General features: G+C 41.2%; 2 protein-coding genes across 2 annotated transcripts; both read right to left on the reverse strand.

The window, feature by feature from the left end:
• Positions 1-4752: 4752 nt before the first annotated feature.
• Positions 4753-5824, reverse strand: LOC108112311 (proteasome subunit beta type-5). The gene is made up of 2 exons (XM_017222137.2): positions 5595-5824; positions 4753-5541 (listed from the first exon to the last, which is right to left on the reverse strand). Exons 1-2 carry the CDS (start codon positions 5742-5744, stop codon positions 4753-4755), a joined length of 939 nt encoding a protein of 312 aa, XP_017077626.1. The 5' UTR covers positions 5745-5824.
• Positions 5825-14905: 9081 nt separating this feature from the next.
• On the reverse strand, positions 14906-16834 carry LOC108112150. Its single transcript, XM_041819751.1, has 2 exons — positions 16703-16834; positions 14906-15220 (listed from the first exon to the last, which is right to left on the reverse strand). The coding sequence occupies exons 1-2, from the start codon at positions 16832-16834 to the stop codon at positions 14957-14959; spliced, it is 396 nt and encodes a 131-aa protein (XP_041675685.1). The 3' UTR covers positions 14906-14956.
• Positions 16835-17882: the final 1048 nt, after the last annotated feature.

Consider the following 17882-nt stretch of genomic DNA (forward strand, 5'->3'; position numbering starts at 1 on the left):
CTATTCATTGTTCTATTTGCATACAATATGCCAGTTATTACACATGGTTATGGCCCAAAACACACATCTATATATGTCTATATATCTATATATCTATATATAGTTGGCTGGAATTCGGTTGTTTGTGTTTAAGCTGAATAGCTGAAATATATGGCCAGTTGGCTTGCCAGGGTCGATTTTTGCATAAATTAGACATGAGTCCTTTTCAAAAAGGGGGGCGGGGGTGCTGGGCGAAGTAGGGAAAGCTCTGCAAATTAGGTTACATCGTCAATGTTTTGGAAAATAAAATAAATACACTTAGTCTACGTGTCTTTTGGACTACGATTATAGGGAAAAGTTGGCCTGATTTGACCTAAATTCCTACAGAATGCATTCACTACATGCGAAAGTGCAATTTCATTAAATACCCAAAAAGACATAACAATGAACAGAGATAACAAATTACTTGCCATGAATAATAATAAGGTGCATTGCACTCCCCCATTTTCCACGCAAATCTTCTTATGTTGCAACTGCAATGAATATCAAATGATGATGATGATAATAATAATGATGGAAATGCAAGGAATGAAAATGCTGACAAGCCGATGAACATAAAAGATATTTTCAATTGAGAAGCAGGGGAAGTTATACAAAAGGTATTCCGGTAAACAGTTTCTGCCAAATGTTATTGGTGAAGTAATGTCTGATAAAGATTTTCCCTTTTTTTAAAGAAAATTCCACGGCAAACCCGCTCTTATCATTCCTTCCACAGATTTTTGTCACTTTCGAGAACAGCTCTATGGCAAAGTGCCAGTGCCAAACTGGGAAACAATGAGTAAAATTTCATTACCGGACGATGGGATGGTTTCCACTACAAAGATGTTGATGATGCTGTAGGATAGGGGCGGGAAAATAAAGGGGTTATATGGTGGGTGGTGGACTTGGAAAGGAGGTGCTGCAATCTTGACGGGAATTGAAATTGAAAAGAAAATGAATGAAATGTGCCACGAGGAGGGGTAGAGAGTAGGGGGCATTGGAGAACAGCTTACTCGGCTGAGCTCTCTGTAAAGTCCTTTCCCAGTTGTCGTCCTTCTCATTGCCATTCTTGCTGCCTGTCAACGCGACTGTCATCTACCCAATCTACCCAACCCACCCTTCTAGTCTCCTCCCCTGTTGTCCTCCGGTTATTTGCATTAAAAATATTATTCATTGCAATCACAAGGATTTGCGCAAAAATGCCTGCAATGAGCCGTTGTCGCTACATAAAATGCAATTGCCGGGAAAAAAGACGAAAAGTTGTGATGCGAAGAATGAGACTCCTTTTGTCTACGGCGGAAAAGGCGAATAACGATATAACAGTGACACAGTTTAACTGCCGGCACTTGAAAGGGGATTTGAATTTCACAAGATTAATGATGGGAAATCAATGGAAATTCAAGGAGAGTTATTCTCATCAAAGTTAGTTATAGCAAAATCCCTTCTTAGCCAATTAAAGTGTTTAAAGCCATATGCTTTTTGTGTGTGTAAACTTAAAGATCGATTAACCTGGTTTTGTGTAAAATGTGGCCTACAACATATCCGGTTTCTTTTTGTGTTCTTCCAAATGATGTACAATAATTGAACCGATTTAAATGGCCTATAATTAACTGGCTTTGATAGCTGATTTCCATAATTGCTTTTTCCACTGGGCCGGCAACTAATTGCCGTGAATTTCAACAGATATGCGACTAATGTGCAGTTGCCGCCAAAGTAGCAATAAATGGAGAACACACAACGGCAACATCTAGCAGCAACATCGACCAGCAACGGCGACAGCGACAACAGCAACAGCGGCAGCATCAACAACATCTGCACTTTGATGTTGCCTCATGTTGCACAAGGACCATTTCTGGGGAAAAGGGGGTTGGTGCCACAAGCCAAGGAAAACTGGCAGCCCAGAGCTGATAAATTGGAAGTGCATTTGACGCTGCTGGCGGGAAAGATGTTGCCGATGGTTCACTGAAAATCAGAAGGAAATTTATAAAAATTCTAAAAAATTCTGCTGAAGATTAGGGCTTACTGTCTTATGTAACATTCATATTGGATTTTCCTTTAAATTCTATTTTTTATACGAATTATTTATACACATATTTTCGCCCATTTTCCTCTGTGTACTGTTATTGTTGTTGCTGCCGCTCCTAATATGGGTGATGATGTTGCTGTTGCATTTGCATTTGCTGTTGCTGCTAGTGCTGCTGCTGCTGCTGTTCTTGTTGCAGTTGCAGTTGGTCTCGGTGTTGTATTTCCATCCTTCGCCTGCCTCCCTCCGCCTCAGTCGGTTAATGAAACTGCCAAACGAGGCAACGCTGCCACATCCGCCGTCTCACGAGCAAGTATCTAGCTCTCTGTCTCTGCCCCCGGAGCAATGCCTGGGCCAAGTGTTGCCGCAGCAGCTTCGGCCTGTGACAGCGGCAACATCATCATCACCAGCAGGCGGCAGCAACATTGCTGCCTCAGTCCCCCTCCTCAGGATCCCCGCCCATTGAACGAACAGTCACGCTTGCTTGTCAAACACTCTGGCAGACTCTTACGATCTCCGCCGGCTTCAGTTGCATCTCCCCATTGCCTCCTGCCACCTCTCTATCCTCTCATGGCAAAATCCATTTGCATATTTGCATCCTTATGCCTGACAGTTAACGCGCCCCTCGGCCCGCCACGCCCTCAGATTTTCCACCTTTTCCAAGCGGCGCGCTTTTAACGACAAAGTGTGAAATTTCATTGAATTTGAGCTCGTTGACAAAAGTGGAATGGCAGCAGCAGCAACTGCGACAACAGCAACATTGCAGGTGTTGCAACTTGTTGTTGCTGCTGTTGCTGTTGCTGTTGCTGCTGCTGCTGCTGCTGCATCTGCTGCTCTTGTTGTTTTGCAAATTAATTTAAATTATGGTTGTTGTTTTTTTGGGCTTGGACAAGCTTTTTATGCCATATTAACTAAAGGCTGGGGAAATTTCGAAATGGAGAAGGAAACCAGCTAATTTGTTGGGAATTGATAGCCGCAATTAGTTTGCCATTGAGTATGCCGTCGATGTTGCAAAAACATCCACTTAATTTATAGTATGCTAATTTTTTAGGACAACAGATTTATATCCAATTTGTAACTTGTTAGTTTACGAAAATATAACTTAACTTTAATGAAAAATTCGAAATTTAAATGTAAAATTCATAAATCTCTCAAGAAACTTCCTCCATATTCATTTACAAATTTTTTAACTATTTTAGCCACCACAAAAATGTTTAATTTACACTCTTTTACTGGCTGAAAATAGTTTTGACCCATTAACCCATAGTGCAGCATTTTTTCCGCCACTTTTACTCCACTTACCCGCAATGAGGATTCTCCGAACTTGGGCCACACGACTTTGGATTTAAGTAATTTTCTAATGACACCACAGAGGAAAAATGACTCTCGGGGACTTGGGGTTACCCAAGTTGTCTCCATCCCCCCTCGAGTTTTCCTTCTGCTTCTCCTCCTGCTGCTGCTGCTCATTTTCCTGGCTGCTCCTGCTGGCGACGTTCATTAGATTAAAAGCAATTTACAGTAAAACTTTTTGCCACAAAACGCCTTCTGCCCTGATGTTCCTCCGCCCCATTTTTCCCACCCCCAGTTGCTGCTGCTGCTGCTGTTGCTGCTTCACACACGTGCTGCAACTCACATGTGCCCCAAAACGCCGTGCAAATGTTGCCACCAACCCGAAAGACACTAAGAAAAATGTGCTTAAATGTTAATTTTAATTATTTTGAGGTCTAACTAGCACATTTTCTTATAAGAACTGAATGGGATTTGAGTGTAGAAAAAGTTAATATAAATTTAAATATGTTTAATAAAAAAGGTTTAGATCTTAAATAACAAGTTTTGCCACAAAAAACCACTCTAAAAAATATAAGATTTCCCATTTTAAAATTTATTTAAAATAATAAATTTTCTTCTCTGCATTCATTTGCCGTTTTCCGCTTTTTATTTTCAGAATTCAACAAATTTGCGGATTTGGTTTGTAATTTATTAAATTTATCGCATGCTCAGAGCGCCTTAGCAGTCGCTGAATGAGGGGCAAGAGCCAACCCAAGGGGCGGCAATGGGAGTGGATGACCTACGCCTGCTAATGTCTGCGGTTGCGCTTTTCCGGGAAACGGGGTGGGGGTACGAGGAGGTGGTGTTAGAACAGGGCCCCCGGACCAAAGTCTCCAGGCAGTTGGCATCTGCAACATTTGTTGATGACAACCCAAAGACACAGAATGCAACATTTCGTGGAACATTTTGTGTGTGGCACGCCCATTTAGGGGAAGTCATTCGGAGCTTAGAAGTTATTATTTTGATTTATAGAAAAAGTTCGTTTGGCGAGCGAAAGTTGCTCGTATATTTTAAACAAGGGAGGGGAGTTTGGGGAGTGGAGAAATTACTAGATACGAGTAGAACCACTGCGTTGAAAATTGAGAGGAAAAATGGGGCAAGGATCTTTGTCACCACGTTTGTTTTTTAATATTAGTGGGGAAAACTTTGAAATGATTCTATGTTTTGGAAAAGTGCAAAAGATTAAAACAAATGGTTCAGCATATGGATAGTAAAAGTATCTTTATTATGCTGGGTTTTAGAGTTCTTTACTAAGTTTATTTGGAAAATAATCTGAATCTGATTAAATATTCTTATAATTTTGAATACACGAACTTTTGTAGAATTTATCACTTGAGAAATTTTATACACTGACCGAAAAGCTTACTACTAACTTCACACATTTAAACCGCTGCTAACTTGGTCTGAACATTGTCTTCCGTAAGATTCCTTTTGGTCCATCCACTGGAACAGGGCATATCGGGACCACCTTCATTCTGGTGATCTCCCTTCTTCGGCGACTCCGTTCCACAATACGTATCATGGAGATCGGCACAGTCCGTATTACAAATATTCCTCCATCCCTCGGAATTTATATGGTAGAGCCGAACAATGCCTCCGGAATATGCATCTTTTCGGGTGGCATGGTAAATCGCTCGTCTGGCCAAATCATAGGCTTCCTGATCAGTCAGATCATGACGATAGCCAGTATCCAAAACTCCAAGAGCATAAGGCGAACCACTGCCCACCGAGAAGACCTGACCGTGGGCCCTCATGCCCTCCGAATCCACGTAAATTAATTTGGGTCCCTCATCATCGAAGCCAGCCAACATCATTCCCATCACCAGACCCATTCCCTTGTACTCCGTCGAGACATTACAAATGATCCTGGCAGCCGTGTCCACAGTCATCCGTTTCCGATAGCGGAGTTGGTGCAGCCTGCACTCCTTGGCCAAAACTCGATCCCAGTAGACACAGTCGGCTGCTCCACCAGCCAAAGTGCCCAACATATAGTCGTTAAGCTCCACTATTTTCTTCATTGTCTGAGAGCCTATATACTGGCCAGAGGTGGCTCTTGAATCTGCACACAAAATCACTCCTCCCTGGTACTTAAAGCCCAAGGTGGTGGTGCCATGGTCAAAATCCATGCGAATGCCACAATGGGCCAGGATCTTTGGCAGATTCTCAGCGGGCTGTAAGGAAGAGTAATACTTTGTTTTGGAATTATAACTAAGATTATACTTACCCTTTCGAAAGGAGGAGCCATTAGGGCATAGGGATTTTCAAAGTTGCTAGTGGCCTCTCGAAGCTGCTGCTGTTGCCACTCGGATTGCAAGTCATCGAAGCGCCGCATATAGGGCTTTCGATTCATGCCGCAAATGGCCTCCAGAGCCATGATTTTGTTTTTAAATGGTTTATTAAGTTAAATATTTAATTGTAAGCAATAAAATATGCAATGTGTAATGAAACACATAAAGAACATTGTAGGGGACTAGAATCTCTAAGGGATCTACAAAAAGTTTTTAAAAATTTTAATGATTAATAATAACTATTTAGTTTTTCTCCTATTGACAGCTCATGCTAAGTTAATTTACTAATACAGCTTAACTTTAATTAGCTTAGGATGTAAGAAATGTAGTTCAAGTCGTATTGACTTTCAACAAACAGTAACTAGCTAATCATAGATCTAGTTCCCATCAAACTTTACCGTTCCAGTGGCAAGTTTCGGTCCAATGAGTAATGGGCAGTGGCAAGGCCAGTCTCCGATTCCATTGGCATTTCATGGTTAGTGGGTGAGAGGTGCCGTTGGTCATTCGCCACTTGCCACCCAAGTGGAATCCGATGGACCTTCAGCGGTTGGCAGTGGGCAGTGGGCAGTGGTGGCGCCACCGCAGAGATACACGACATTTTAATTGGACTGCCTGGGACATCATCGCCACCTGCAGAGATGCGAAAATCAGCCTAAAAACGAATGAGTGAGGAATGGAAGGTGTTTTCCCCAATGACCACGCCCACTCGCAGGCAGTGGCAAACGGATTAGCCGCTAATTAAACGCCAATTGGAAATGTTTGCTAAACTGTTTGAGTCCCGGGTCGAGAGGGGTTCCCTGATATATGTCGTGGCTCCCACTCTTCAGGTTCTTCTCCTTCTCCCTCAGCCACTGCCACTGCCACTGCCTCCATTAGCGGACGCCATGTGTCACTGATCTAAATTTATGCAAATTGCCGAGGACTTGGTCTACTCCGCGCATTCCCCATCTCAGCCTCCTTGCTTTCCTCTCCGATTCCGCATCACCCATCCGCCACATTGGCACTTTTCATTTTTGCACGCGCTTTCGATTGCAGTTTGCATTCCCTGCCCTTCTATTGGAGGACTGAGGGGGCGGTGGAAAATCAGCCTGCCTTCTGGAGAAGACAAATGTTGGGAAAAAAGAGCCGAGCTCGCTAAGCTATACGTTTGCGTTTTTAACGACGCCTGTCTTGGACTAACTTAAGCTAGAATGTTATTAGTTAAAATAATTTAAAATAGGGCTTAAAGAACTTAAGAAATGGGAAATTATAGAGTAAAGTTTATGTTTTTATTAATATACTTAAAACTAAATACAAAACGAATCATAAAAATAACCATTTTTACATTTTCTTACGAAAAGCAGAGAATATTAGCTATTTTCTTTTCTTATTAGCTCTTTATATTTTTAAATTTTATATCTAGACCAATAAATATATTTAACATCTTTACAATTATCTAAGATACATTTTTGAAACTTGTTGGATATTTTGTATTCATTTTAAGCCAAGTGTATTCAACAATTCGACTAGCAAAGCCAGAATTCTGCCCCTCCGCGTTAGTTACTGGATAGTTTTGACTGCCAGCGCTGATTATTAAATCACAAGGCAGGGACAAACTGGAGCCGGGGCAGCAGCAATCTGATATGCAAAATCTCGTCTATCCCAGACGATGCCACTCCACGAACTCCTCCTGGCCTTCATCCTATCCCCTCTAACTCACCCTCCCCACTCAGCGGCATCTGTCCTGCGTTAATTACAGCCCAGTTTTGTGCACTGGCAACAACTTGTTAAAAATTTCCGCTGCCAGTTTATTAGAGGGCAACTAACTATACCAGTAGCCGGGTAGTATATATACCCATTCCCCTCTCCACCTGTTCCCTTTTTTGGCCTGAAGTGGCTGGCAAATTACTTAGTCTGAACCTGTTTTAATGACTAAAATGACGCCAAGTCAAGAGCGAGTAAGAGATTTCGGTAGACTTGAGTTTCCCGGCTGCAATTATTGCAACGATGGGAGAGGGTTCTGTTACATTTGCCATTGTGACAGCCAAGGATATTGCTTAGCTGAAACATAATAACTTTTTGTTTGTTTATTATTATTTTATAGTACTTAATACTCGTATATAATTTATCATTAAAGTACCATCTTTTCCTATAGAAGGATCATGAATAACTAAGCCTCATGTGTTTTACTATCCTTCAAAGTGAGTATTGATGAAGTCGCGGGCGTCGTAGTTTATGGTAGTCGGAAACTAACGAAGATCGGGCAGCCGAAAACGGGCAATGGCCAGCTAAGCGCCCCGAGCTCATTGCAGAGTCGGAGTAGGAGGACAGTATTACTAAGAGTGGGAAGTGGGGGCGGCAGAGGGCCCGGAATGGGAAAATTTTACCGTGAACTGAACAATTATTATTATTGATGAAATCGAAATAATTAATCCTCTCCATTGCTTAATAATTGTAAAAAAGGACCAGAGCTCTAAAGCTTCTACATATATATAAGCAAGTCAAGTAAGAGCCTTGCTTAAACATAAGACTAGTCTCATTATAATATTCTGTCATCGTATATATTATATATCTTATATCTTGTCCTTGAACTATTTGGTTTTCATAGAAAACTGCAGTGTAAAACTTTTGTAATCAACTTTTCAATCTCTATATTCCTTCCTTAAGATCAAAGCTAAGGCAAAAGCTAGTGACGTGGCGACTATTTCTTATAGCTGCCATCTGAAGGGTAAGCTTAACAGTTGAAAACAAAAATTGAACGTGATATAGATTTAAAAGTAGAATGCTAACAGAAAAATTAAAAATGGAATATAACGAACTTATTTACATATAAATTTAACGATAAAGTTAGTCCCAATAGTCTGACTGTACCATCAAAATTGTTTTTCTTTTCCACGTTAATATATGGAAGTACCATTCATCTTCTTACACTCAGAGCGATTCTATATAGTAAACTTTCATAGTGATAAACCACCTTGTTTACAAGCCTTAGAAATTCCCTTAGACTCTTCAACGACTTCTTTTTATACCCGTTACTCGTAGAGTAAAAGGGTATACTAGATTCGTTGAAAAGTATGTCACAGATAGAAGGAAGCGTTTGCGACCCTATAAAGTATATATATTCTTGATCAGGATCAATAGCGAAGTCGATTGAGTCATGTCCGTCTGTCCGTCCGTCCGTCCGTCCGTCCGTCCGTCCGTCCGTCCGTCCGTCCGTCCGTCCGTCCGTCCGTCCGTCCGTCCGTATGAACGCTGAGATCTCAGGAACTATAGCAGATACAAAGTTGAGATTAAGCATGAAGATTCTTGAGGTCCCGGGACAGCGCAAGTTTATTACAGCATCCTGCCAGATGCTTCTGAAACTTTCCACGAAGTTGCATCTGGCCACGCCCACTCTAACGCCCACAAACCGCGGAAAACTGTGGCGTCTATACTATTATTATGAATGCCTTCGATTGACTTTGTATAACTTATTTCTGTTAATATCTATCGATTTGCCAAAGATTTTTCAAATCGGAACATTATTTCGCTATTTATAAAGAAATTAAGTTATAAGGCCTCACATGGGCAGTGACGTCACAATAAGGATACTCAACATACTTCCTCTGACAATAGGTGGCGCCTCGTGAATTTGCACTAGCAAAATAATATTTTAAAATTTTGTAAAACGGTAGGTAACGGGTATCTTAAAGTCGCGGCACTCGACTATAGCGTTTCCTCTTGTTTTTTATGTGTGTGTGTTGAATCTTTGGATCTTTCTGGGGGACTCGATCCCATACCGCTGGATTCTTGGGGAATCGCTTTAACCCCCTAAGCGGCGATTTGCCAGCGTCGAATTGTTCTATAAAAGCTATCGTTAACAGCCTACTTGGATGCTAATCCGCCAGCAAACTGTTTGCGACCGCTTCCAATTAAATTGACTTGCAATGTGGAACAGGATGGGCAACTACTAGCTCAGTCAAGGTCAACTGAAAGTTCGGAAAAAAAATAGTTTTATGACCTTTGTAAAATTGATTAAAATTTTTTGTTGTTTGTATGCAGCTTAGCTTGCACCCGCTTCCGTGGCGATTTGCCAGTGTTGAATCATTCTATCGATAACGGCCTACTTTGATGCTTTATCCGTATATTTTTATGTGTGTGTTGCTGGATCTTTCTGGGGGGACTCGAACCCATGCCGGCGGAATACTTCGGGTTCACCTTAACCCCCTGAGCCACCGTCCGTGGCGATTTGTCAGCGTCGAATTGATCTATATAATAAGCTACCTATCGATAAAAGCCTACTTTGATTCATACGATATATTTTTATGTGTGTGTGTGTTTGATCTTTCTGGGGGACTCGAACCCATGCCGGCGGAATACTTCGGGTTCACCTTAACCCCCTGAGCCACCGTCCGTGGCGATTTGTCAGCGTCGAATTGATCTATATAAGCTACCTATCGATAACAGCCTACTTGGATTTGTATGCAGCTTAGCTTGCGCACCCGCTTCCGTGGCGATTTGCCAGTGTTGAATCATTCTATCGATAACGGCCTACTTTGATGCTTTATCCGTATATTTTTATGTGTGTGTTGCTGGATCTTTCTGGGGGGACTCGAACCCATGCCGGCGGAATACTTCGGGTTCACCTTAACCCCCTGAGCCACCGTCCGTGGCGATTTGTCAGCGTCGAATTGATCTATATAAGCTACCTATCGATAACAGCCTACTTGGATTTGTATGCAGCTTAGCTTGCGCACCCGCTTCCGTGGCGATTTGCCAGTGTTGAATCATTCTATCGATAACGGCCTACTTTGATGCTTTATCCGTATATTTTTATGTGTGTGTTGCTTGATCTTTCTGGGGGGGACTCGAACCCATGCCGGCGGAATACTTCGGGTTCACCTTAACCCCCTGAGCCACCGTCCGTGGCGATTTGTCAGCGTCGAATTGATCTATATAAGCTACCTATCGATAACAGCCTACTTGGATTTGTATGCAGCTTAGCTTGCGCACCCGCTTCCGTGGCGATTTGCCAGTGTTGAATCATTCTATCGATAACGGCCTACTTTGATGCTTTATCCGTATATTTTTATGTGTGTGTTGCTTGATCTTTCTGGGGGGACTCGAACCCATGCCGGCGGAATACTTCGGGTTCACCTTAACCCCCTGAGCCACCGTCCGTGGCGATTTGTCAGCGTCGAATTGATCTATATAAGCTACCTATCGATAACAGCCTACTTGGATGATAATCCGTATATTTTTTTTATCTGTGATCTTTCTGGGGGACTCGAACCCATGTCGTCGGATATTTGGGGATTCACCTTAACCCCCTAGGCTATCTATCGATAACAGCCTACTTGGATTCTTTCGTTATATTTTTATGTGTGTGTGTTTGATCTTTCTGGGGGACTCGAACCCATGTCGTCGGATATTTGGGGATTCACCTTAACCCCCTAGGCTATCTATCGATAACAGCCTACTTGGATTCTTTCGATATATTTTTATGTGTGTGTGTTTGATCTTTCTGGGGGACTCGATCCCACGTCGTCGGATACTTGGGGGATTCACCTTAACCCCCTAGGCTACCCATCGATAACAGCCTACTTGGATTCTTTCGATATATTTTTATGTGTGTGTGTTTGATCTTTCTGGGGGACTCGAACCCATGTCGTCGGATATTTGGGGATTCACCTTAACCCCCTAGGCTATCTATCGATAACAGCCTACTTGGATTCTTTCGATATATTTTTATGTGTGTGTGTTTGATCTTTCTGGGGGACTCGATCCCATGTCGTCGGATACTTGGGGATTCACCTTAACCCCCTAGGCTATCTATCGATAACAGCCTACTTGGATTCTTTCGATATATTTTTATGTGTGTGTGTTTGATCTTTCTGGGGGACTCGAACCCATGTCGTCGGATATTTGGGGATTCACCTTAACCCCCTAGGCTATCTATCGATAACAGCCTACTTGGATTCTTTCGATATATTTTTATGTGTGTGTGTTTGATCTCTCTGGGGGACTCGATCCCACGTCGTCGGATACTTGGGGGATTCACCTTAACCCCCTAGGCTACCTATCGATAACAGCCTACTTGGATTCTTACGATATATTTTTATGTGTGTGTGTTGGATCTTTCTGGGGGAACTCGATCCTATGCCGCTGGATTCTTGGGGATTCGCTTAATCCACTAAGCCACCGTCCGTGGCGATTTGCCAGCGTCGAATTGTTCTATATAAGCTACCTATCGATAACAGCATACTTGGATGCTAATCCGTATATTTATACCCGTTATTCGTAGAGTAAAAGGGTATACTAGATTCGTTGAAAAGTATGTAACAGATAGAAGGAAGCGTTTGCGACCCTATAAAGGCAATTTAAAGGCTTAAATATATATAATTTATGTTTTCTACAGTTATCCTTCCCCATATGGGCACTCAGACGATGAAGACAACCATTGAGATGAGTTTGCTAGCTGCCAATAATATCCTGAATGCCATGGAGGGAAAGCCCATGATTAGGCCTGCCTACTGAGGAAATTTAGATATAAATCGGAGACTAAAAATGTCTATTATAATATTATATTATATTAATTAAATGCGAATTAAGTATAAACGAATTATTTTTGATATGAGATATAACTTTATAAATATTGATTTTTATACCCGTTACTCGTAGAGTAAAAGGGTATACTAGATTCGTTGAAAAGTATGTAACAGATAGAAGGAAGCGTTTGTGACCCTATAAAGTATATATATTCTTGATCAGGATCAATAGCGAAGTCGATTGAGCCATGTCCGTCTGTCCGTCCGTCCGTCCGTATGAACGCTGAGATCTCAGGAACTATAGCAGATACAAAGTTGAGATTAAGCATGAAGATTCTTGAGGTCCCGGGACAGCGCAAGTTTATTACAGCATCCTGCCACGCCCACTCTAACGCCCACAAATCGCTATAAGCTAAAATTGCTGAAATCTCAGGAACTATTGCAGTTAGAAAGTTGAAATTCAAAAAGTATAATCTTTAGATGGCAGCGCATCTTATAGTGGTACTACTATCCGGCCACACCCACGTATCCGCCCACAAGGCTCAAAAGACGGTTTTCGGATTTTCTAGAAAGGCTGATATCTCGGTAACTATAAGAGATAAAAAGTTCGGATTAAGCATGTAGGTTTCTATGATGCTCCCAATGCGAATTGTTTTTTTCCGATCAAGCAAGGCCCACTCTAACGCCCACAAAACCCGAAAAACCAAAAATGCAAAAACCTCAAAAACTATAAAACCTACAAAACTTTGATTAGGAACACGTATTTAAGAGATGCTTCTGAAACTTTCCACGAAGTTGCATCTGGCCACGCCCACTCTAACGCCCACAAACCGCGGAAAACTGTGGCGTCTATACTATTATTATGAATGCCTTCGATTGACTTTGTATAACTTATTTCTGTTAATATCTATCGATTTGCCAAAGATTTTTCAAATCGGAACATTATTTCGCTATTTATAAAGAATTTAAGGTTATAAGGCCTCACATGGGCAGTGACGTCACAATAAGGATACTCAACATACTTCCTCTGACAATAGGTGGCGCCTCGTGAATTTGCACTAGCAAAATAATATTTTAAAATTTTGTAAAACGGTAACGGGTATCTTAAAGTCGCGGCACTCGACTATAGCGTTTCCTCTTGTTAAGCTCTCGAATTACAAAAACAAAACTCTTTTGAGGATTGTTAAAATAAAATAAAGGCACGTAAGCAAAAACCGTTTTAGAGACTTTTGGCAAGGAATATTTTATTTCACTTTCGTTTTATTTACTTTTGCCGCTTAGCATTATTGTTTTAAAATCCTTCAAATCCGTTGTTTTACTGCTTATTGTCCGGGCCCAACTCAGCCCCGCAACTTTGTTGCCAGCAACTTTTAAGCTTGCTTAAGGCGTCCAACAAGACTTGGTCCCGGAATTTCGGAAAACTTTCTCATGCAACGCGATGAATGGGCCATCATATACCACGAAAACCACCCACCCCGTTGAACCACTGAGCCACCCAACCACCAACGTCCAATTTGTAGTTCATTATCTGTCCCGCGGACCTGTCAAAGCCGTGCGCCAAATATGACAGAGCGTCTAATTGAGGGAGCGAAAAAGAGCGGGTCGGGGGATTCCCCGAAAACAGTTTTGACATTCGCATTTAATTTATTTTAATTGAAAAATGCCCGTAAAACGAATTAGCTTGTTGAATCCATTTGCGGGATCACACTTTCCCCAAAAAATCTACAATAAAATTTTATATATTTATGCCAAATATTTGAAAAATAATCAAGATTGCAGGATTTTTATAACACATTTTGCATATATATCCAAAAAAGAAGAAAAGCCTCCTAATATAGAGCTACTTTTTAAAATCTATTTTTGGTTTTTAAAGCAATTTAGCCTTTTGTACATATAAAAGTTTTTATTATTATTTATCTTTAAAATCTGTTTCTAAACTAAACGTTTTTTAAATTAAGTATTATTTTCCCTGTGCACCATGCAAATGAAAGCCAAGTTGAAAACTGTGGCTGAAGAACTTTTTCGCGCGAGTTCCTTATTAGGTCAAGTTGGTCTGACAGCTCGGCAATCCGCCGGAATCAAAGTCGGGCAAAAATCAGAGAAAGAGAGAGGGAGAGGGGGTAAACTATTTTTACAGCCTCACCGCCATCTCTATAACAAAGTATACAATTTTTACGATGATACATTAAATTAAAAACTTTTGGCCCAAAGTAGAGCAGAGTCCATTAGCTGGGCCAATCACACGAGGGCCCAAATGCAATGCAAGGCGGTAGCTTATTTATGAGCGAGATTAAAATTTTTTAAATGGAAAGTAATTCCCCAAGTGCGGCCATAAAACAAACTCGCCAGAACAACTCAAAAAAAACTTTTCCATCATCTCGTCCGAGGAATCGACATCTTGAGAGGAGGAGCAAGAAGTTCTTGTAGGTTTTAACGACTTTGCATTGGTTTTCATGGCCAAAGAAAAGCCGAAGGCTGCTGTCGAGTTGGCTTTTATGGTTGACACAACACATATTTGCCAGCATTCCAAGGCAATTGGCGACTCGCACATATCCGGAGATAGACATCAAATTCCCCATCCTAATTGTTGCGCCCCAAGATTTTATGGTACTTTGAGAGCCATTAATCCGAATTTGATATCTGCCTAATTAGTTTTCCCTGCTTGGCTTTTATGGCCGGCAGTCTCGTAAATTTTCATGATCGATTTGAGGGGCAAGGCGCGAAAAGAAAACTCTGCCCCGTCGATAAGGACCCCAACACATCGTTTCGAGTGTCGTTTTAATTGAATTTAATTAATAATCATTCTGCCCCCCAACAGATCTTCTTTTTTGGGCACTTTTTGTGTTAGTGGCATTGGTATCGAAGGTTAGTCTTTCCACATAGAACTGGATAACCAATTGAGGAATGTGCACGTTGACCACGCTGGCTTCGATCTGTTGCACGTCTGGGTGGTCCTTGAACTTGATGTTGAACATCGTACTGCCGTTTTCATTCTTGAAAACTGATAGTATTTCTTCCACCTGCAGTTCCAAGTTGAATAGATCGGTTTTCATAATCTGAAAGATATTATTAGATAAATTTATTAGATAGGTCTTAAGATTTAATGAATTATTTTAATTATTCACAGATCGTTGCAAAATACCTTTTCATTTCTTAGTTAATAGCAACATTTCTACCACCTAGATGGAGCATTTTGGCAACTCTGGCAACACTGGGTCATTGACTTTGAATCTCATCGTACGTGACGGTGCATTACCACTTTCGGTTCGTCCCCCTCCACCAATTCCCCTTCCTTTGCTTTCACGCCGTCAAACAATGGGAAATGCACTTTGATTGTTGTTGACCAACAAACAGGCACGCGTCCATCTCCGTGGAAAACAACGAAAAGTGGTAATGACCAGAAGAGCTGCTAATGTGGCTGCCACTTTGTTTGCACGTTTTCGCGTTTTGGGCCAAGGCTTTTTGCCACATTTTCTGTCCGTTCGGGAGGAAGCATTGTAGCAGAGGACCCAGCTGCTCCTGGAATGCCATACGATTCAGTCAAAGCATTGATATCTTCCTCAATCAACGAGGCAATCAATGGGGAAACTGGGGTAACCAAGGAGCCTCTTCTTTGCCATTAAATGAAGATAATAGGGGAAACGGATGGTCTTATTGTCAATCAGGAGAAAAATCGCATTCCAGGTTGATTTTATCGACGTGATGATATGGCAACTCACCTCTTCTATTATAAAGATCCAGTTCAGAGAAGGCGATGAAGTCTTAAGACATAGTTAACTCACCTTTGTAGCATATAACTAGAACCAGCTTAGAGGGGATGAAGTATTCAGCAGAGCCCGCAATTTCTTTCTCTTACAATGTTGCCTGTCGATAAATTGCCAAGGCAACGTGTTATCGATATTTGCTATTACATAATTGAGTATTTTTTGTAACATTGCAAACTTTTTGCTTCTGCTTTAATTACCAACTGTCGCACCTGAGGCCAATTAACGTGGAGAAGCAAAAAAAATAACACGAAGTGCCTGCAGAGGTAAAACATTTTAATTAATTGAATTGCGTATGTCATGCCGATAGGTCGATGTTTTAACACACAAACACACTCACACACACATGTAAATATTTCAATGACTTTAATTAACCAAAAACGTGGCAATTAATTGACTTTACCCGCTCAATTTAATTAATATTTGTTGTTGCCCATTTGCCAAAGGATGTGCAACATTTAGCCTGCAATTAGGTCAGCATTTTGCCCTCCAGGCATTAATCAAATTGTGCGGAGATTGCCTGGAAGGTTTGAGAATTTGACAAAATGATTGCCATTTTTCTGGCAGGGTAAACAGCTGTTTAAAGCAATTTTCCAGCACTGTTTTTCGAGGTTTTTCGCACATTTTCTTGTCTCTCGTTTTTTTTCGGGTAAGGAGGGGGCAGTGAAAACCGCTTAGGAAAGTGTCAGGCGAAATGAAATTCTTTATTTTAATAATGCAAGTTTGCACATTTTTAATTGTGCCGCCGACAGCTGCAAGAACTTGGCTGCTCACTTGACCCACAAAGGTGCGGCCACTGCAATTGTGGGTGAAAGTGCATGAGGGGATGGGTGGAAATGCGGGTGACGGTTGGCCAGGTAAGGCGACAAAAACCGCGCTTGCCATAAAGGGACGCTGCAAGGACATTACGACTAAATGTAAACAGCTTAATTAAAAAATAAAACTCCGCTCGGCACGTACAAGGAAAAACAGTGTGTACCCCACACTGAGAGAAGGGGAAAATCCCACATAACACCACCCACTTGGATGGGTGGGGGATTTTCCCCAGCATATGTGTGACGCGCTCTCTTTATTTGCTTAAATGCACAAAAGTGTTTTTAATTTAATTTTTCGTCTTTTCGCACACACTCTCTTGTGCTTTGCTCTTTGATGCAGCTCCTAATTAAAATGAAAGTAATTTTTCATCAGCAACTGGGGTAAAGTAAAATAATTTTCTTGCCACCCTCCCCCCTCGGCAGCAGCCGTTCAAGTGCTCATTAAAAATGTTTCAAACCAGTTGCAGTCTTAAATATACATATATATAGAACACTAAAAAATATGTGAAATGTTTGCTGAGTTTTTAGCGGGAAATTTGAAATTATTTGCTCGAGAGTCTGGCGCCAGCTTTTCTCTCCCCAATGTAGTCATCGCCGTCGTCGTCGTCGTCGTCAGCTGTTCAAGTGTTTTTCCAAGTCGAAACTTTTCTTTTAAATATTTTCCATACTTATCCCCAGTCATGTGCTGCAAAAGTTTTATGCATACGCATTAATGTGAAAAGTGTTGGGGGTGGGAGAGTAACCGGGAGATATTCCCTTTTGGAAAATGGTCCTCGGAAAATGCAAGTACCCTTACTTCACTGCATGCGTATGTGGAAAAAAGCCATTGGTGACGGTGGGTAATAATAAAGTTTTCACTCGATAACTTTGGTTTTAGGCTTTTAAATACATCTTAGTCACTTACTTAGTGAGGTGTTAATGATTTAAAAATGAAAAGGTGTGAGTTTAACTCACATAATAAACCGATTTAGTACAAAAAACCATTACAAAAACAATGTTTTCGGATTTCTAATTCTTGGATAATCCTATGATTTCCTTAAGTGCAAAGTTACCAAAAAAGTTTTAAAAATTGATTATATAACTGGTAAATTCTCATAAAGCTTAAGCTAAGTCGATAAATAGAAGTCAATGAGAATAAA

The sequence above is a fragment of the Drosophila eugracilis genome, unplaced genomic scaffold (assembly GCF_018153835.1).
Source record: "Drosophila eugracilis isolate 14026-0451.02 unplaced genomic scaffold, ASM1815383v1 contig_90, whole genome shotgun sequence".
NCBI lineage: Eukaryota > Metazoa > Arthropoda > Insecta > Diptera > Drosophilidae > Drosophila > Drosophila eugracilis.